Here is a 20,281-nt window from a genome sequence, read left to right as displayed (position 1 = left end):
GCTTACAACAGTGGGTGTAGTATATTAAAGCTTAAATTGATAATTAAAATAACAAGCTTAGAGCTAATCTCATTAAGTTGTGATTTTAATGGAGTAAACGGAGGCATTTTGCATATCTGAACTGGTGTCTCAAATGGAAATGCTGGCAGATGCCGCTTGCCTGCTTTCCCTTCAGGCTGCAGTGGTTATTTTGCTTTTTTCCAGAGGCAAGATGAAGAGGATTGTGTTCCAGTTCACCCCCTACAGCTGGGTGAAGTTTGAATGGAAGCCAGCCTCCAGCCTGCGCAGGTGGCTCGCAGTCTGTGGCATCATCTTTGTGGTGAGGACACCTCTCTGGCCCTTCTGTCCCCTGCTTCCAGGTTCTGTGACTCAAGCTGCAGCTCTGGGGATGTTCCTGAAGCTGAGGCCAGGAGGGATCCCTTCCCAGTCCTGCAGAACAGGGGATTGTGTCCGTGTCTCTGGGACAGGTGACAGATTCACTGCTTGCTGCCCACTGTTGCTGGTAATGAGAGCAAGATAAACTGGGATCTTCAAGTTCTCAGCAAGTTGCTGCTCCCCAGAGCACTGGCTGTGAAAGTAGCTCAAATCCCTTGGTTTTATGCAGGTACAGGTCACATTACAGCTGGAAGGGGCTGTATCCAAGGCCTCGGGCTCCTCTGAGCTCACTCCTGAAGCACAGACCTGTTAAAATCATTAAATTCTCCTAGATTTTTTTTTCTTTAACATTTCACTGCACACACAGCACCTGAGTGGGTGGAATGGTTTTATGCTGGGAATGCAGCATCTGAAATTCATACTTGTGCCTGTGAAACTGAACTTGTTGCCCATGTGACACTGATAGGGAGGGTAAATTGGGCAGTTTAAATGCCTTTTCCCCACTTCTGCCCCTTTGGCAGCCAGGGGACTTTGGCCTTTGTGCCATCCATGGGATGTCACTTGGCTCTGCTCTGAGCAGCTCAAACTTATCTCAGCCCAGCAGCTGTGAAATTTAACTAAATCCATCCCCGTGACACTTGTGGTGATCCAGAGGCACTGGGCATGAACCAGGTTCGGTGGCACAGGACAGAATTCTGTGTTTTGCCAGTACAAACTTTCAGCACCTGATTCTTGACACATTGGACAAGCTCACATGGCACACCAGGCCTGCTTTGTGGGAGGACTAAAAGAGCATTTATAAAATAGATGTTTCCCCAAAACCTTGCTGGTTGCAACCTGAAGAAATTGGGATTTAGGTGCTGCTGCAACGGAGATCCCAGTGAATTTATACTGGACTGTGGGATTATGTTTCTTTTAGCACATCCCAGCTTCGGCTGACAGGTTCTAAGCAGCTTCAGGTTCTGGCTCACTCCTTGGGCTTCAGCAAGGCTTAGTGCCCTTTGTTATCACTTCTTTTGAAGTGACAGTCTGGTGTCTCTCTGCTCCCTTAAGCACATTGCCTGCACATTTCTGGGGAGAACATTTTGCTCTTAATTTATAATCAACTTTGCCAAGTTGGCTTTGAGGGTGAGTTTGCATAATTGAGAAGAAACAACCCAGCCCAGCCCCCCAGGATGTGCAGCTCGTGCCTCTTGTTATGGTGGGGCTCCCTCAGCTGGATTTTAAAGGACAGGGAAAGGAAACACTGTGCTTTTGGGATTTGCCCTCAGTGTTTGTGCAGATACTTTGGGCTGTTTGTTTGAAATTCAAAAACTTGCTTGAAATTTGAGGGTACTGCTTGTCCAGCTTTTTGTCGTGATTTTTAGTGCCTCTTCCAAAGTAGAGGAAATGTTTAAAAACCCAGTTGGTTTTGGGTTGGTGCCTGGTGGTTCACTCGGTGATACTGAGCAGGGCTGAGAAATGCATAGGGGGAGCCATTCAGGGAGAGAGGGGCATTCCAGGCTCCATCCAGTTGTGTTTTCCAAATGTAATTCCAATGTCCCTTCTCCCAGTTTTTACTGGCAGAGCTGAACACGTTTTACCTGAAGTTTGTGCTGTGGATGCCCCCTGAACACTACTTGGTGCTGCTACGCCTCGTGTTTTTTGTCAACGTGGGAGGAGTGGCCATGAGGGAGATCTACGACTTCATGGACGACCCGTAAGCCCCACCTCTCTGTACTTCCCATGTCGAGCTCCACGTGCTTTGTTTTGAACTTGCTCCAGCTTGCTGGCATCCATCTCGGGCACCAGTTCAGTTCAGCTTGTCAGGGACAAAAAGGCCTAATCCCAAAGCATCCGCTTCGTGTTCCTTTGTTTTGGACGTACCACTCTCACTCCCTCTGGTCAGAGAGCAGCTGTTGTTAAGGGCGTTGTGAGTGCACTGTGTTAACCTCAGTGTCTGGTAAATGATCTGTCTGTGGAGAAGGGAATGTGGAAATGAGCTGGAGTGCCCCTAGCTCGTGGGCAGAGGAGCGCTGCGCTCCGATTCTAGACCGAGAGCCAGGGACTGCAGTCCTTGGATGGGCCCAGACTAAAAAAAATGTGATTCTTAAAGGCACTTCTTTCCTTGAGCTGTCTTCCCCCCGGCCCTCTGGGGCTCTCCTGGCATCCTCTTGCAGGTCAGAGGCCCTCAGTAGCAGGATGTGCTGCAGGCGATGCACCACACACAGCAGTGCATGTATTTGAGACTGTTCCCACCTCAGCATCATATTTGTCCTCGCTGCTTTTGTTTCTGCAGACCATGTGAGAGCTGAGAAAGCTTTGTTCTCAAAATCACCTTTTCTTTTAATGTCACAACCTGCCTGAGCCCACATCCTCAGCCTGAGGCACCGCCTGGCTTCCAGGGGTGTTCATTGTCTGTCACTGACCAACGCAAAAAAGTGTCTGTGTTCAGAATTTAGGGTTCCAACATGGTCTGAAGATCAGTTTCCCTTGCAAGGCTTTGACTCCTAGAACTGGGAAGAAGGGCCAGCCCACATTGCTTAGTCGGAATTCAGGACATTCCGCAGGGGCAGGATGCCCTGCCCTTGGTGTTGGACCTACTGGTTTGGGACGTGCCTCCAACTCACAGGTAAGAAGAGTCTCTGCCTTGCTGCTGAGCTCCTCTCCTTAGCACCATTCATCTTCTTGTGTTGGGGTTGGAAAAGGTCCTTTGCCCTCTGTCCAACCACGTGGCATAACACTGGAATTTGGGAGAGCCATCCCTGGCCAGTGCCTTATCCCTGGCTCCGATTGTTGCTGTTCTTTCCGTGAGCTGGAGCAGCTCATCCCGAGCTGCATGTCCCCATCACTGCCACCACCTCCTGCCGTGTTCCCTGCTGGGGGAGGTGACTGCCCCCACATCCTGGGGTTCCTGGCTCTGCTTGATGCCCCCCAGAGCTGAAATGAGGCTGCTCCTGCAGAAGGGCAGATCTGAGCACCTGCTCTTACCTGGCACCTTCTCTGCAGAGGGTTTTGTAATTCCTTCCTTCATTCCAGGCCATTCAGGCAGAGAGGATCTGTCCCCATCTACCAGCATCACTTGCACATCATTTCAAGCCAAGGATCCTTCAGGATTCTTCCCATGGTGTTGTGGGGGAAGAGCAGGGGAAGCATGATTTTCTCTGTGGTTCTGTTTACAAAAGTCAGTGCATTATTCCTGCTGGGAAGAGCAGGCTGTACCAGAGGCTTCTGGCTTACATCACATGGGAAACCTTGCTGACCTTTTCCTTTTGGGAACTCTTAATGCTCAAAGATTGGAATATTCCATTGCCCTTCCTTGACAAAAACATGGCTCACTGCCTTGTCTGGTGGTGATGGGATTGTCTGGGATGAACTGATGAGGTCTCTTCAGCCAGCCCTGCAATGCTGGGTCTAGAAAGCAGTAAAATTCCAATGTGAAGAATTCTTTTTCCCATCCAGCATTCTGAGTATCCGCAGGCAGTTGTGGGGCTTTGCTTGCAGGACCTTGGACTCAGCATGGTGACAGTGTAGTGCCTGGAATTGTGGTAGTCCCCGAAGAGGGGTGAAGCTTTCTCCAGCCCTCACACACCACACGCTGCCCTCGAGTTCCTGAGGACTGGATGTGTGAAATGTTCCTGACCAGGAGTGTCTTGATGCATTTGAAGCATTTGACCTAGTCACACATTCCTGATTGGAGTCTTCCTATCACCTCCAAGGAGTCTGCATCAAGGCCAATTTTTATCTCCTTCATCACAAGAAAAGTCTTTTGCATCTTTCCTGAATATTAGGGCAGGAAACCAGCTCTCTTCCTTGGCAGCCTTAGGGGCTGCCCAGCTCTTGTGTTGGGGTTATTTTGATTCTTTTGTCAGGAAAAGGATGGCAGAGGAGGAAGCAGCCCAGCAGAGCAGAAAGCTGCTCTCATCATCCCAGCAACTGGAATTCCCTGTGAGAGATCTGCTGCTTCTCTTTTCATCTCTCTGCCTGTGGGTTAGGGCTGGTCTCTGCCCATTTAATCTGTCACCCCCTGGAGCAGTTTCTGCAGCCCATTTATCCGAGCTGATCCAAGCAGGATACCTTTTAAGAAGGAATGCACTCATCCCCTCTTAATCAGCATTCACCTACATTTGATTTATTCCATATTTTTTCCTAGTGTATTTGGATGGTTTGGTGTAGCTTGAACTACACTTTGGTGTCAAATATGGCTCTGGGCCTCATGTGTGGCAAGCTCCTGTTTGGAACCATATCCTGAACATCAGCTGGTCTCAGGCTGGTCAGAGAATTGTTTCATGTGCATTTACCTGGGAATGGGGACACTTCCCTGCATTGTGTGGTGATTAAGTTTAACTTTTTTTGCTTTTAGAGCCTCTGAGAGGAAACTGAAGTAACACCGACATGAAAGTGTCTTAGTGCAGAGCCTTAGTGCATGTGTGATCTGAACTACACTTGTAGGACTGTGCAAAGCTGAATGAAATCACTGCCCCAGCTGTCTTTTTCTGCAGATTTCTCCACATCCCAAATTTTACAGCAATGAGATGTTTTTGTCTGTGTTTCTCCTGCAGGAAGTTCCACAAGAAGCTGGGCCAGCAGGCCTGGCTGGTTGCTGCTATTACTGCCACGGAGTTCCTGATCGTTGTCAAGTACGATCCCTACACGCTCACCCTCTCCCTGCCCTTCTACATCACCCAGTGCTGGATCCTGGGGATTATCCTGGTGCTCACCTGGACAGCCTGGCGCTTCTTCATCCGGTGAGTGGGGCTGCATTTGGGGCTGGCCAGGGTTTTAGGAGGATTTGTTCAACCCCCATCCTCAAATGTGCTCCCTGGGACTGCCTGGGGAAGAGAGCGCAGCTCTCCTGGGTGGGTGCAAGTTCTGAAATAAACAGGGAGTTCCCCGGGCCTGATCCTGGCAGTTTCCTGTCTGGATCATGGAAAGCAGCTGCACAGGGCCTAAGGAATTATCAGCCTTCCAGTATTGGAAGGGACCTACAAGGAAGCTGGAGAGGGACTCTGCATATCAGGGGCTGGAGGGACAGGACAAGGGGGAATGGCTCCGGACTGACAGAGAGCAGGGTTAGGTGTGGTGTGGGGAAAAATGAGGGTGCTGAGGCCCTGGCACAGGCTGCCCAGAGAAGCTGTGGCTGCCCCTGGATCCCTGGAAATGTCCAAGGCCGGGTTGGATGGAGCAGCCTGGGATAGCAGAAGGTGCCCATGGCAGGGGGTGGAACGGGATGGGCTTTAGGATCCCTTTCAACCCAAACCATTCCACAATTGTTTGAAGTGCAGTGCTTTGTGGAGGGGGCAGCAGTGGCTGCTCTGGCAGGATTGGCTGTTGTGCTCTGGAAGAGGTGGGAAGAACCAGGGCACCAGCCAGAAACACAAACTACCAGTGAATCAGTGCCATGAGCAATTGTAGAAATGCCCAGCCAGAGGCTCCAGTGAGTTGTTATCCCCAGGAAGCTCCGTGCAGAGAGGTTCCCTTGCCGTCCTTCCTGCAGGCTGGAGCTGTGTGCTGTGTGTGTTGCAGGGACATCACCCTGCGGTACAAGGAGATCCGGCGGCAGAAGCAGGAGCACAGGCACGAGAAGGACAAATGCCTGAGCAACGGGGATGGACACTCAGCCCTGCTGGATGAACCCGACGGGAGCAAACTCCGGGAGAGGAAGCTCTGAGCACGGACACGGCGCTGACAGAACTCGTGGTGCCCGAGCGGGCCTGGTGCACAGTCCCGACCTTATCCTACCTAACTCCTAATTGTCATTGTTAGCGTTCCAGCGTGTGGGAATCTCGCGGGGGAGGATGGCACTGACACAGACCCCTTCTCTCCTCGTGCCACGGGGCAGGGCTGGAGAAAGTCTGTGTGGAGGGAGGTCAGTGCTGACCCCGCACACGGGGCAGGGCTTCACCGGGTGCTGTGTGTCTTCCTCGGAACCAGGTGTGGAGATGGGGCTCAGAGCACGGCACACAGGGATCTGCCGCTCCATTCCCAGGGAACTGAGAGCTCCATGGGGTGTTTGGGCATTAGGAACATTTGTTTTGGAGTGTACAGAGACCAGGCATGGGAAATGAATTCTGTTCTTCCTGCTGGAACTACCTGGAGCTGTGGAGGAGGATTGGGTGAAGCGTTCAGCGAGGTGACCGCGGGTACACGGGGACGTGTGGCCAAGCTGCGTTCCTTGCACAGGATGTACCACACTACACTGCTGTTCCAGCCCCTCCACGGGGCATCCCTCTGACTTCCAACGTCCTGGAGCGGCCTGCGGCACGTGGGTGGTGTGCCCCAGCTCTGGGGAGACAGACAACTTCTCCTTAGCTCTTATTTTTAATTTCTCTTTTAGTCTCGGTCATCTCTTAAATGTAAGGGAAGGTGAAGTGAGAAAGGTCAACCTGCCTTTGCTCTGCAGAGTAAAATGTGTCACAAGCAGAAACCGGGAGTGTCCCATCAGTCCAGAGTTTTTTGCTTTATCCTCAGCTGGGTTTGCCTCCTCGCCACAGGGGCTTTGCTCTGGGGTCTGACAGGGGCGCGTCGGGCTCTGCCCCCCTTTGTCACTGCCCTATTCCTTCCAGGATAGCTCCAGAGTGAGGGGTTTCTGGGAAAGCTGATCCCTGCAGTGTCACAGCCCCCATCTCTGTCCCCCTGCCACCAGCAGGCCCAGGCCAAGCATGTCCCTGGCACAGCACAGCCAGGGAGCATCCTGAGCCAGGCAGTGTTTCTGCTGGTGACTCAGCATCCTGGAAAGGGAACTGGAAGCCTGGGCTGCTTTGTTTCCCCAGGTCATTATTCCAAAATGTGAGAGCTCCACTAATTCACTGGATTCTGTACCCTCTGTTCTGAGCCCTCGTGTCGCTGCCCCGGGCATTGACGTCACCCTGTCACTGCTTAATCCAATCTGGCTGTTTTTCAGGGAAGTGTTTATCCAGGAGAAAATGACACAAACACCACAGTACAATTCCAAGAGTGCTACTACAAACTTCTGGAGTGGCAGGAGCTTGCGGAGCTGCTGCCCGGCACACGTCTGGGTTTTTAATCTGGTTGTGTCTTGTGCGGGAATGACAGCCAACATCTGCATTTCTCCCAGCTTTAGTGTCTCAAATGCTTTCCACCTGTAAAAAGTGGGCAGTGAGCAGCTGGGAAGCCGGGAATCCCCAGATGGGGAGGTGGCCAGGTGACACAGGGGACTTGTCACTGCACCCCCCTCCCACCAAAGGGCCACTTACCTGCCCTGGCAGCACCTGGTGAGGAATGTCCAGAAAGATCTGGGAGCTTTGACCTCATATGTGAACCACTGACTCATCTGTCTGCATCCAGGGGATCCCAGGGACAGTCTGGATCCTGTCCATGTAGTTCTGTGTGCTAGTTTGTCCCTTGGGACAACGTGTGCCTGTGGGTCCTCTCTTGTCACCTCACAGACAGAGCCAGGGGGCTGAGGGGGCTTGGGCTGTGTCTCCTCCAGCACACAGGATGGGTGCGTGGATGCTGGGCCTTTAGGTAAGGAATGTGTCCAGGTTTTCAGGGAAAAAGGTGGGCTCTGGTTATTGCAAACTCGCCTGGATTTAGGAATCCTTTTGTCATCGTGTCAGAGCAGTGCTCAAAGCAGCCTCATGGGGAGGAGGTGGAAGGAAGCCAGCAGTCCTCATGGGAATAACGTTTGGTGTGGTCTGAAATGGGACCCTCCCCGTGGGAGGGCAGAGGTGGCCAGCTCCTGCTTCCACACACAGGAGAGTCCAGCCCACCTGGAGCAGGTCTCCCACCTGTGGTCACACCGATTTCATGAAGAGCTTGGCCAAAGGTAAGTGTTGGCTTTAAAAAGGAGGGGTTTTTAATTGGTGAGTTGGTGTCTGTGTGAGGCTGGATGAATCCAGGTGCCCAGCTTGGAAATTTCCAAACCTCAACCTGATCCAATCCCATCTGGAACATCTCTAGGGGTCACTTTTGCCCAGAATCTGCAGTGGTGAGCCCTGAGGTGCCATGCCAGGAGGGTGCTGGGTCCTGGGCTGTCCTGGGCTGTAGAGGGACATCCTGCCACATCCCTGGGGATGCAGAGGAGCTTTGGGAAGTGGGGAAGGACCATGGCCTGCTCTTTTCCAGCTGTACCCAGAGGAAGAGCCAGGAAGCCTCATGGGAAGGAGCCTTGGCTGCAGGAGGAGGCAGCTCTCCCACCCAGGCAGTGTTTTGGGTACAGTCAGAACTTGCTGTGTTTTCCCCCTGAAAGTGAACTTCTACCAGGAAGATCATGGGAGCGTCTCCCAGTGCTGCCCTCCCTGGATCTTTCCAGAGCAGGGAGCCTGCAGCCAGCGTTGAGCTGGCCCTGTGGCTGGATGTGGGTGTTCCTGGGAATTACAGGGCCTCTGGAATGTCACGATGCTCCGTGGCCTCTGACCCCAGCTTTTCTCAGGTTGTGTGGGTGTATTTTCCCCACAAAATCGCAATTATTCCATTTTCTCCAAGCAAGGTGTTTCTTCTGCTGTCTGAAACTGCTCCTTGCTGCCCTGGAAGTCGCCTGACATGAAGGTGAGGTGGCTGAAGCCATAGATATGAGGGCAGGGAAAGGGAAGATCCCACAGGAGGGTGTGAAGGCACAGTCTTTCCAATGGCTGTGGTGTGGTGTGCGTGGAGCCAAACTGTCTGAGGGGTTTGTGGGGCCAGATCCCAAAAGGTTTCACTTTCTGCTGCAGAGAGAGAGGATCTGATGGTTTTTCTTAGGAAGATCCAAAGCCAAGACCTTGCTGGACAGCCCCAGGTGTCCCCATGGCCAGGAGGGACACAGCTGGAAGCTGTTTGGAACAAGGGAGAACCCAAGGATTCGGCTTTGGGGTGGTGATCCAGAAACCCCAAGGGGCTCTGCAACCTTTGAGGGACAAGGGGAGGGGACATGGGACCCCATGGAGAGAAACCCTCGTCAGGGTCCATAGGGAGGAGCAGCTGGAGATGCAGAGATGCGGTGGGATGGACCAGGGAGTCCCTGGGACGTGGGATTTGGGGAAGCCTGGTATGGCCAAGCCCACAGCAGAGGGTTTCTGCTGTGGGATGAGGGATCTGGCATTGTCCCTCCTCACTCCTGGCTGGGATTTGGGGTGCCTTTGCAGGGGTTTAGGGTGAATTTTCTAGGGATTTTTCTTTATGGCAACTTCCTCAGGAAAGCTGGGAGCCTGACAGGCGAATCAGAGTGAGAGACCCCCGGGGTCCCCAGGCTCTGCCGGGGTGGGGGGGTTCGGGCTGGGCTGAGCCAAGCCCCGGGGAGGGTCTGGCGGGCGCTGAGACCGCCCAGCCCATGGCACGGATGAGCGGCGGCTCCGCCCCGGGCTGGGCTGGGCGAGGGAGCGGAGCCGCTCCCGGTCCCGCACCGCCGGGAAGCATCCCGGCTGCGGGGGGGACATCCCGCATCCATCCCGGGGCTAGGCTCTGGACCCGCAGGGACCCCCGGGCAGCGGCGGGGGGCCGGGAAGCATCCCGGGGTTGGGCAGACCCGTGGATCCCGGGGCTGCGCTCGGGGACCCCCGGGCGGCGCGGGGGGCTCTGCCCGGTCCCCACCGCCGGCCGGGCCGGCCCCGGGGGTCGCAGGGTCCCCCCTCCCCCGTAGGAGCGGACACAGCTCGGCGGATGCCGGGGCCGCCCGGGGATCCCCGCAGATCCCTGAGGATTTATACCTGTCCAGGTAAAGCGCGGGGGACGCCGGTTTGGGTGGGATGTGTCCCCTGCGGGGGGCTGGGGGAGCGCGATGGGTGAGAGCAGAGCCCAAATCCTTCTGTTTTGGCAAGTTTGGGATGCCTCTTTATTGGTGCCGGGAGCAAACTCCATCCCGCTTCTGTGCCCTGCGGGCGGAGGCCAGGCAGGGCTGGAGAGGGGTGGAAGGGGCTGGCACAGCAGCGCTGCAGGACCGGCACCACCGTGAGCTGAGTTTAGCCCGGGCTCAGCACAGCGGCCTCGGGTGCCTGGGGCAGGACAGGGAGGGAGGATGAGCACGGAGATCGCCGGAACCTGGACTGGGACATTTGGGGACTGCAGCGTGCTCGGGGGGGATGCCAGGCTGGTCCAGGTGCTTTGGGAACAGCAGTTGGGATTTCTGTGCCTGTGGCCTTGGCAGCAGCGAGGTGACAACCCCATGAAGGCTAGGGGACCCCCTTTTCCAGGGGGGACAGGTGGCTTTGATGCTTTCTGTCCCTTGTTGAGCTGTTTTATTGTCCTTCCAAGCAGGAAAAGGAACCTGAGCTGCTGTTTTATTGTCCTTCCAAGCAGGAAAAGGGACCTGAGCTCTGCAGCAGCTCCCAAGGAAAATGAAGCTGCCCTGGCCCTGGCATTAGGGTGTTGGGGTGGATGGAGAGGGCTCTGCACCCCTTTCTGGGGCTCTGCACCCCAAACCAGGGCTCTGCAGCCTGATCTTGAGGTCTGTGGGTGAAAAATCCATCAATCCCTGTGCTGCCTGCAGCGGGAGAGTGGTGCCTCTTCCCTTCCCAATGCCTTCGGCTTGATTTCCCAGGGATTTGAGCAGCAGGTCAGGGAGATGTTGGAGTAGCTCGGTGCAACGCTCCAGGAAAGAGCTCAGTTAACAAAAAAAAAAAGCCATAAATCCTTCCCCGAGCACCTCCACCCCCGTTTCCTCGCTCAGGAGAGATTGATGCTGTTTTCCTAATAGGAAAATACCTCGGGGTTTCATCCCAGTGCTGAGCACTGCAATCTCTTTCCAGGTGATTCCTTGGAAATCTGCTTAACTTGCTGCTTAGAGCTCATTAGAGAGGGAGGTTTTGGGGAGAGAAGCTCTGAAAGGAAAGAAAAATTAGAAATTCCTTCTAATTTCCAGAGGAAATTGGGAAGAGGTGGAGGGGGGTTAAAGGGGATGCTTTTTCCTCCTGCAGGGAAAGTCAGTCCTGAAAACTTTGCTATTCTCGTATTAAAAATAGTTGGGAAGCAGGGAGAGGAACAGAGGGCCTTGCTTGGGCACAGGGGCTTTTCAGGGCATAAAAAGAGGCAGTTTAGGGTAAATCTCCATCTCATTGCTCTGTTAAGATGTCAGTTTTCAGCACTAAACAGCAAAGTGGGCCTTGAGCTCAGCTCAGCCCATAACATGAGCTCAGCACGTTCCCAGCCAGGGTAGGACTGTTTTATCCATTGCACAGGGAGATTTGTGCCAAAGGGAGGAGGCGGGGAGGAATTGGGCATCTCCCAGCCCCATCCCAGCATCGCTGTCACTTTGGGTTACATTCAGGGCTCCCCTTCCTCCTGTTATCCCAAGGATGGGCCGTGTGCCCCTGCAGAGGGGGCCAGGCCAGCACAGCTGATATTCCATGCCATGAAATTCCCACTTTTGACTGTTAAAATCCAAGCTTGGGTGGTTTTGGGGGGAGCTGATCACCGCCACCTCCCAGTGCCTGAGGCTGTGAGCACCCAAGGGGAGCTGGAAGGTGGGGCCCAAATATTGCAGAACCATCTGTCTGAGGCCTATCCAGCTCCTTGAGTGGGCTTTGGGAATTCTGGAGAAGGGCTGGGGGGCTCTGAGGGAGGTGTGTGGGGGTTTAGGTGCAGTGCTGAGGTTGGGTTTCTGTGGGATCCTGCCAGCTCTCCATGGTCTGTGATTCCCCAGCACAGATGTCAGGAAACAGATTGTCCTGGTCAGTTCACGTTGGATTTGCTTGTTGGGTGTTTTTGGGGATCCTAAACCCCCCTTTTTGTAGCAGGAGTAGCTGGCTTGGATAAATCCCCCTCAGCATCCATGGTGCCTGTGCTGGGATCTGCCTGGGAGAGCAGCTTCCATTCGACTTGACTGGGAAAAACCCTTTTTGGGGGGAAAGGCGACAGAGCTTTCCCGCTGCAGGAGCTGATTCCTGGGGAACAAAATCCCCTAAACTCCACAGTGACCCCAAAATGGGGGAATAGGGCTGCCCCTCTCGGCTGGACCCAGGGCAAAGCCTTGGGAGAGGCTGGGAAACTGCAGGAGGCAAAGGAATATTTCAGCCGGAAGAGCAGCAAAGGGTTTTGAGGGCTCCTAGAGGGGGTATTCCACACGCACAGAGGTTGGGAATGTCGCCTGTTAAAAGGTTCCCGTGTAAATCGAGCGGCTCTGCCCCTTCCCGAGGGTTCCCGTCCCTCCTTCAGCTCCTGCCGGTGGCTGAGAGGCTTCAGCGCGTTTGCTCAGTGCCTGCAAGAGGAGCCAAGGCCGGGAGCGATGGAGGGGGAGAAGTGATGGAGCATCCCTGCTGGAAAATCACAAGGCATTTGATTTGAGTTCTCCCCGTTTGTCGTAACGCTGTGTCTCGCTCATTCCAGGCTGTCCCCTCGCAGGAAGCGTTTGCCATGGACACTGGGCACGTAAGCAGATCCCGCTTCAGCGGTGAGTCCTCCCCAGGGAGCCCGGGAAGGGTTTGGGGCAGAGATGCTGGTGCTCACACTGAGGTTTTTTTGGGGAAGGGTTGGCTGGCCCTCGCTGCTTTCCATGTGGGGAACCCTCTGCTCCATGTGCCCGCTGGGTTTTGTTTTCTAAAGCAAGGGTAAAACCCTTAAAACCTCCAAGTTTTCCAACATGAGCGCTCAGCCCTCGGAAACGGGCAGGGATGAGGGGGAAGCCAGTCAGTTCAGCTGGGATTTGCACTTGGAGTTCCTCAGAGGTAGGAGCCAGTAAAAGATTATTCTGCTATTTTTATTTTCATTCCCAATTTTGCCCCTCCACCATAGCAAGAGCCTGGGAGCTCTGGCACGGGAAGCCTCCAGCTGCTTCCCATAGCGTCCTCAGCCAGGATGCAGGGATAAAGCAGAGTCCTTTAGGCTTTGGGTCGGGGTGGATGAAGCGGGACCCGGGTCCCATCCCAGTGTTGAACCTCGGAGGTCCCTGTGGGCTGCTCCCGGGATCCAATTCGCTTTGGATGCGAATACTCAGTTCCTTCTGCTGTTCCCGCTGGAGGAGGGCTGGGGGGAGCAGCAGGTTGTCCCTGCGCTCGGATGCGATGTGGGAGTTCAGCCTGGCTTTGGGCTTTTTCCGGCTCCGAAGGAGGGAGCGCTGCGGCGTGGTGATGCCGGAGGAGCGCTCCGGGATGAGAAATCCTCTCTTTGCCCCTTTTCCCGTGCCGCACGGGGCGCTTGGTGCCCGTTCGGCGCGGGAGTGATGGAGGCTGGTGCAATGCAGCAGGAACCGCTCGCAGCCGAGCCCGGCGCTCCCTCCCCGCTCGCTCCGGCGGCACCCGCGGGGCTCTGCCTGTTTCCAGCAGCTTTCCGTTTGGTTTTTCCCTTCTCCCGGCTTTTCCTGGCATCCCCAGGCAGCAGCTGGGCCGAGGGCGATGCAGATGCGCGCTGGGCACATCTGTCAGTGGGACAGAGCAAAGGGACCCCCGGCACCTGGGGAGTGGCACAGCCACTCGCTAGGAAGCGGGGCTGGGACACAGGAGAACTTCATCTCCCGGGAAAGCCGAGCCAGGGCTGTCATGTTTTGGCTGGCAGAGCCTCTGCCTGGCCCGTTTGCAGCCACCCGGGTGGGAGCTGCGGTTTATCGGCTCCTCGGCCCATCCCATCCTCGGAGCTTGGAGCCGAGTTCCCGGCGTGGAAGCAGCCGAGGCTGGAGGCTCATTCCCGGGATTGTGACCAGCTCACGGAGCCCCCTGTCCCCTGCAGTGGCCTCCAGCCCGCCGCGGTGGGAGATCGGGCTCTACGCCGCCGGCGCCTTGGCGCTGCTGGGAATCGCAGCCATCAACCTGTGGAAGCTCTGGCGCTCCGGGAGCTACCCGGCCCCTTCCCCCTTCCCGAACTATGACTACCGGTACCTGGAGCAGAAGTACGGAGCGGCGTGCCCGGACATCAGGAACAAGGTAAGGGGAAGCTGCGTCTGTCTCCTTCCCTTCGCAGCACGCGGGATGCTGGAGGGGTGGGAATATCTCCTGGATCCCCTCGCGGGGGGAACTGCCACAGGCAGCAGCCTGGTGCTGCTGGAGCTTTTGGGGAGATCGCTGGAGCTGGGAGCTGCGGGAAGCTCCGGGCTCGCTGCCGCGGCAGCTTGAGGCCAGGCAGGGGCCGGGATGCATCCAAGGAGGCGCCGGAGAAGCCCAGCTGTCCGTCTCGGCACGGAAGGATGGGATGGGATGGATGACAACGCCAGCTTTCCTTTCCCTGGCAGCGAGGGCTGGCCCCGGGCTCGCAGCGGGCGCCAGGTCGGAGCTCTTCGTCCCGCAAGAGCAGCCTGAGGGCAGAGGACACCTTGGAGAGCATCCAGGAGCTGGGCAGCCTGGAGCTGATGGGCAGAGACCTGGGCCTGGCCCACTACGGCCCCCTGCGGAAATCCATCTCGGCCGACTCCCTGAACTCCATCTCGTCCATCGGGAACAACTTCGGGCAGGATTTCACGGTGGGGCAGGTGGAGGTGTCCATGGAGTACGACGGGAGGGCGGCCGCCCTGCACGTGACGCTGCTGCAGGGCAAGGACCTGCTGGAGAAGGAGGACGCCCGCTTCGAGTCCTGCTTCATGCGGATCAGCCTCCTCCCGGCCGAGCAGATCGTCGGCATCTCCCGGGTGAGCCCCTCCTTCCCAGCCAGACCCCCCCACGGAGCCCTGTGTACGCGTGGGTCACCCCGGGGTTCTGGGTGGCAGCGTCCCCTGGCCACATTCCCCACGGGAGTGGTGGGGTTTGGGAGCAGGGAGGTCTAAGCATGCCAGAATCAGAAATGGTTGGCACAGGATTTGGGGGATATCAGCTCCCCAGGGCAGTCGTGGGGTTTGGGTGCATGGAATTCCAGGCTGGATGTGGTTGACATGGGATTTTGGGGTGGGTCTCAGCTCCCCACAGCAATGATGGGATTTGGGAGCAGAGGGCTCTGGATTGGCAAAGGATTTTGTGGGATATCCCAGGCGGGTTTGCACATCAGAAACCCGGCAGAGGCAGGAATGTCGCCCCCTTGGCTGGGATTCGGGCTGACTTTGTCATCTCCGAGTGTGGCTGGTGGCAAGTTTTCCTGCTCGACTGTCCCTGCTGTGGAAAGGATGCTGTGGCACGTGGAGGAAGTGGCCTGGGGTGGGATTTGGGTGGCACTGGCAGTTTGGGCAGGTGCTGCTGGTGTCTTGCCATGGCCCCACAGTCCCCTGAGTCCCCACAGTCCCTCTCCTTCTGACAGCAGACCCAACACTTTTCCCTTCCCACAAAGGACGCGGCAGTAGAAAATCCACGTGGCAGCAGTGATAGCCACAACCAGGGTTGGATCTGGGGCAAAATCTCCCTTTTTAAGTGCCTCAAAAGCTGCTTTTGGAAAGCAGGAGCCTCAGTTTTCTTCCAGCAGCTCCTCTATTGCAGAGTCAGTTGGATTTAATCAGGATATTCCAGCAAGGAGTGGGAATTTGCACCCCATTAAGGCACTTCTCCACTGGGGTGGAGGTGCTGTTCCATCCACACAAACCGGCTGCTGCCTCCAAAATATTTCCACAGTGCCCTTTTAGACAATTTTTCCATCCAAATCTCTGACTCTTTATTTATGCTCTGGAGATATTTATTATTTAGTGTCATTATTTATAATTCACCAGTACAATTTATCTCCTTTGCTGCCCCAAGGCCACGGATAAAGGCCCAAGCATTTTTTCCCCCCAGTGCTTCTGGAGGGTTTTTAAATAGCAGCTCCTGTTTGGTTGTACTTCTTCCAGAGCTCCCAAAAATACAGCGTGGGCTGCAGACAGACAGTCTGTAAAATCTGTAGGGCTTTAAAATCTGCTCTTCACACAGAGGAACTTCAGTCCCCCAGGAACTCTGGAGGTTGGTGGTATCCCGTGGGAGAGCGTGGACTAAGAAAGCAGGAATGGCAGGTGCTGCCTTTGTGTCCTTTAATCCAGGGATGGGGCAGGGTTAGGAGCAGTGAGACAGGAGAGAGTCCTTGGAGGAGATGAACCCTCTCCTGGGGGGCATTTGGGGTGACAGAGCCCCACAGAGAGGTCCCTACTCCACCCAGATTTGGGTGGCTTTGGGGAGCTGGTGGTTTCACTTTGCTTCATGCTATCCAAGGCTGCAGCTTTCCATCCCATGGGACAAACCCCTTGTTTGCCTGTGACATCTTGAATGCTGAAACGGGGCTAGAGTAGGGGACAAAACAATCCCTAAATTCATGACTTCAGAGCATTTCCCCTCGGCCAGTTCTTTGGGATCAGCACCAGCAGGATGAGCCATAGGAGCTGCTGCTGCCTCTGCTCCCAGGGAATGACCTGACACAGGGACACCATCAGCCAAACAGCTCCATTCCCACTGGGCACATTCAGGAGTTGGTTCTGCTTGGAGAAGGGCAGGGGGTTACACCTTGAATCCATAAATCCTGTTGCCTGATACAGCCAAGCTTGATGTGCATCCGCACTCCCAGAAGCTTGGGATGTATCTGAGAGCACTGGGCCAACGCTGATTCTCTAATTGACAGAATTAACAGGGACTGGGGCAGGTCACAGCCCTGATTTTCACCCCAGTGGCCGAGCAGTTGCTGTGGTCAGGTCAGGAATAAATCATCCCGATTGGATGGGGCGTGCCCTGGGGGTGCCCTCCCTGCGCTCCCGGCAATCCCCACAAAATGGGGCAGAGACGGGATGCAGCCCCAAGCCCCAGGGGTGCCAGGGCTATGCCCCCTTCCCACGGCAGATCCAGAGAAGCTCCTACTCCGTGGCCTTCGACGAGCGCTTCTCGGTGCCGCTGGATCCGGCGGCGCTGGAGGAGAACAGCCTGCGCTTCTCCGTCTTCGGCATCGACGAGGACGAGCGCAGCGTCAGCACTGGCGTGGCCGAGCTCAAGCTCTCCGACCTGGACCTGGCCACGCGCCCCTTCAACGCCTGGCTCTACCTGCAGGACACCAACAAGGTGAGCCAGGAGCGTCCCATCTCCCAGCTGGGTTTTGGGACGTTGTTGCTGTGTCCTGGACGTTGTGTCCTGACTTGTGTCCCTCAGGCGGTGGACACGGTGGGGGAGATCCTGCTCTCCCTGAGTTACCTGCCCACGGCTGAGCGGCTCACGGTGGTGGTGGTCAAAGCCAAGAACCTTGTGTGGAGCAGTGGGAAGGTGACCGCAGGTGAGGGGGGCTCCGTGGTGGGGTTTGTCCTGATTCATCCCAGTTGCTAAACGGGAGTGGCTCTCCATGAGGACAGACCTGCTGGGAAGGGACACCGGAAAGGGTCCCCTGCTTTCTCCACATCACTGGGAACACGTGGGACTGATCCCTCTCCTGCCCTCCGAGCAGATCCCTTCGTCAAGGTGTACCTGCTGCAGGACGGGAGGAAGATCAGCAAGAAGAAGACAGCGGTGAAGAGGGGAGACACCAACCCCGTGTTCAATGAGGCCATGATCTTCTCCGTGCCCGCCATCGTGCTCCAGGTCTGGCCCAGCCCGGGGGGCTGGGGAGGGGGACACATCCCAGTGCTCCTCAGGCTCCCCAAACCCACTAGTGGGGAGCTCCTGGGGGTGTGGGGTTTGCAGGTGTGTGTGGGTGTGGTTTGGGGTGGATGTATGGGGGTTGTTTGAGGGACGTGGATGTGTGGGGGCTGTTTGGAGAGGTGTGGATGTGTGCAATTGGCTGCCGGAGGGGGGATGTGTGTGGGGGACTCTTGGGGAGGATATGGATGTACGGGTTGGGACATGGCAGGGTGCACAGGGATGGTTTGGTATGTGGACGGGGCAAAGATGGGTTTAGGGGATGTGGGGTAAAAAGAGGGGGATGTGTAAGTGTGGAGGTATACAAGGGTGGGTATTTAGGGACTTGGGGGGCTCAAGAACAGGGGGTGGGTTTGAACAGGGTGGGGGCACAGAGGGCCGTGTGTATGTGGGGTATGGCAGGCTGGGTGGTGATGCAGGGATGTGCTGGCTTCGTGGGTGCATGTCCCCTTGGAGAGGGCACAAGGACACGTGTCTGGCTGGGTCTGTGTGTGGTGACAGCCCTGTGCCCACCAGGAGCTGTCCCTGCGCGTGACGGTGGCCGAGAGCGGCGAGGACGGGCGCGGTGACAACACGGGCCACGTGCTCATCGGGCCCGCAGCCAGCGGCATGGGCACCACGCACTGGAACCAGATGCTGGCCACGCTCCGCAAGCCCGTCTCCATGTGGCACCCGCTCCGCAGGAATTAGGCCGGATCCTGGGGACAGCGGGCCTGGAGTAGGGACTTGGTGGCACCCCACAAGGCAGAGCTGCTGTGGGGCCCAAAATACCCGGAGCACGGACAGAGCGGCTCCGTGGGCACGTTCCGGGTCACCCCTGGATGCGCTGGGCCAGAGCTGTCAGAAAGGACCCAAATGGACCAAAACCAGCAGGAACCTCCTCGAAGCGCGGCTCACGAGTGCTCCGCGTGCTCCCAACGGCCTCGAAATCCGTGGAATCCTCAAATGGGGACTCTGAGCGAGGGAGAGGGGGGATTCCTTTGGAAGGTGGTTTTTGGGTGGGAATCCTGAGGGGGTGACAAAAGCCAGCCTGGCATTGGTGGTGATCCTGAGGGGATCTTTTGTAGTGACTTTGGTGCGCTGTGCCAGGGTTGGAATGTCTCCAGCGAGAATGGAAAAAGGGAGCAATAACAGCAGAAAATCAATTGTTACATACAGCTTCTCCTCCCGTCTGTTCCCTCACGCAGTAAATCCCTGCCCATCTCCACTGGCTGCATAGGCAGGGATTGGTTTCCAACCTCTTGGGTTTGAGGTCAGATCCACTCTGGGAATCATCCCCTGAAGGTCCAGTAGGATCAGGGACAGCTTTTCCCACCCCAGACACTTTTCCAATCCAAACTCACCCTCAGAGAGCTCAGGACAGCACTGCAAATTCCTGCTACTTAACACAACTCTCACAACTGGGGATTGTTTTTTCCAGCCCCTAATCCTGGACTTGGGCTGTGACTTATCCTATAACTCATTTTATCCAAGATTCGGGCATAGAGAGGAACATCTTGGCCTTGTGACCCAAGGCAGGTGGGAAAGGACCCTAATTTTATAATTTTAAAGCCCAACTCCTGTTTCAGGAGGAAGGGAGAGGAAAAGCCTGTGTGGATCCTCTCTGCTGGTGGGCTCTGGCCCAAGCCAGGTTTGGGATTTTTGGGGTGCTAATTCCCACTCTGGTTTGTGGAAGGTGATGGAACCCCTCATGGCACAGGCTGGAGAGCAGAGGATGCACCGGGACCACATCCCTCCTTGCCTAGAGCCTTGGCTTTTCCCTGCCTGCAGGGTGCTTGTGGGAAGCCAGGCTGGGAAATCTCAGGGTGTCTGGGGCCCCCTGTGCCATGAAATTGGCACCATGGGATGAGCATGGGCTGGGATGTGGCTGCTTGGATGATCTGAGCAGGGAAAAAGGTGTGAATGAGCCATTTATCTGTTTTTCCCTGATTAAAAAGTAACTCCAAGGTGAGTTATCCCCTGAGCTGGTGGCACTTTTCCCTTGCTATCTGTCCTGCCTGACCTTCCCTCTGGGACATGGCTGTGATGTCCCTGTTCCACCATCCCACTCTGCTCCGGCTCCTCCCCATGCCTGTCTCCACTCACTGATGCCCAGATTCCCTTCTCCCACACTTCCTCCTCCCCACCTCTCCCTCTAGGAACCCCCTGTCCCACCTGTTGCCAGGGGAGCCAGTGCCATCCCTCCATGGGTGATGCACAGCACCAAGGCACAAGCTAAGGATGGAGGGGTTTGAAGGATGAGGAAGTTTTTGTGGGAAGTTGTTCACAGCCAGTACTCACAGCCCATGAGGTTTTGGGGAAAATTTGCTTATTAGCTATCCCAGCCAAGTATTTGGGAAGAGATGGACACAGAAATCCTTGGTTGTCTGGCAGCTCCTGCCAACTGCTGAGCTTTACTTGGGATGAGGTGAGTGACTTCCACAGGTGCTGGATTCTGGATTGTTTAGCCCCAAAAGGATAGGGAATGTGTGGATTAGGCATTTTTATAGTGCTCCTCTCCAGCCATTCCTATTTGGAGGCACCCCTGCACCTTCTCCTTCATCCTGGGGACAAAAAATGCTGCT

The 20,281-nt window shown here is 55.8% G+C and overlaps 3 protein-coding genes across 5 annotated transcripts in view; 2 read left to right on the top strand and 1 right to left on the bottom strand.

The window, feature by feature from the left end:
• Positions 1 to 6,781, top strand: part of PTDSS2 (phosphatidylserine synthase 2) — a 30,064-nt gene extending 23,283 nt beyond the window's left edge. For 2 of the 3 annotated variants that reach the window (XM_068194390.1, XM_068194391.1), the window contains exons 9-12: positions 205 to 319; positions 1,929 to 2,074; positions 4,917 to 5,102; positions 5,881 to 6,781. In XM_068194390.1, the coding sequence (XP_068050491.1) occupies positions 205 to 319; positions 1,929 to 2,074; positions 4,917 to 5,102; positions 5,881 to 6,025 (592 nt within the window). In that variant the 3' untranslated portion in view covers positions 6,026 to 6,781. The remainder of the gene's footprint in view (positions 1 to 204; positions 320 to 1,928; positions 2,075 to 4,916; positions 5,103 to 5,880) is intronic. The other variant, XM_068194392.1, reaches the window with a different exon arrangement.
• The window catches only part of MYRF (myelin regulatory factor), a 232,964-nt gene that overhangs the window by 28,572 nt on the left and 184,111 nt on the right, over positions 1 to 20,281 (bottom strand). The gene's annotated exons all lie outside the window — the stretch shown is intronic.
• SYT12 (synaptotagmin 12) lies at positions 9,674 to 18,868 on the top strand. Its single transcript, XM_068194413.1, has 8 exons — positions 9,674 to 10,009; positions 12,616 to 12,679; positions 13,951 to 14,144; positions 14,450 to 14,842; positions 16,935 to 17,150; positions 17,238 to 17,358; positions 17,527 to 17,660; positions 18,234 to 18,868. Exons 2-8 carry the CDS (start codon positions 12,643 to 12,645, stop codon positions 18,405 to 18,407), a joined length of 1,269 nt encoding a protein of 422 aa, XP_068050514.1. The 5' UTR covers positions 9,674 to 10,009; positions 12,616 to 12,642; the 3' UTR covers positions 18,408 to 18,868.

Source organism: Anomalospiza imberbis, chromosome 6 (genome assembly GCF_031753505.1).
Source record: "Anomalospiza imberbis isolate Cuckoo-Finch-1a 21T00152 chromosome 6, ASM3175350v1, whole genome shotgun sequence".
NCBI lineage: Eukaryota > Metazoa > Chordata > Aves > Passeriformes > Viduidae > Anomalospiza > Anomalospiza imberbis.
This window is presented reverse-complemented; position numbering and strand designations above follow the sequence as displayed.

Bases quoted from the DNA above. Each gene is read 5' to 3' on its own strand.
- SYT12 (XM_068194413.1), top strand. From the start codon at position 12,643: ATGGACACTGGGCACGTAAGCAGATCCCGCTTCAGCG. The intron at 12,680-13,950 runs GTGAGTCCTCCC...TGTCCCCTGCAG, and splicing joins AAGCAGATCCCGCTTCAGCG to TGGCCTCCAGCCCGCCGCGG. The intron at 17,661-18,233 runs GTCTGGCCCAGC...TGTGCCCACCAG, and splicing joins TGCCCGCCATCGTGCTCCAG to GAGCTGTCCCTGCGCGTGAC.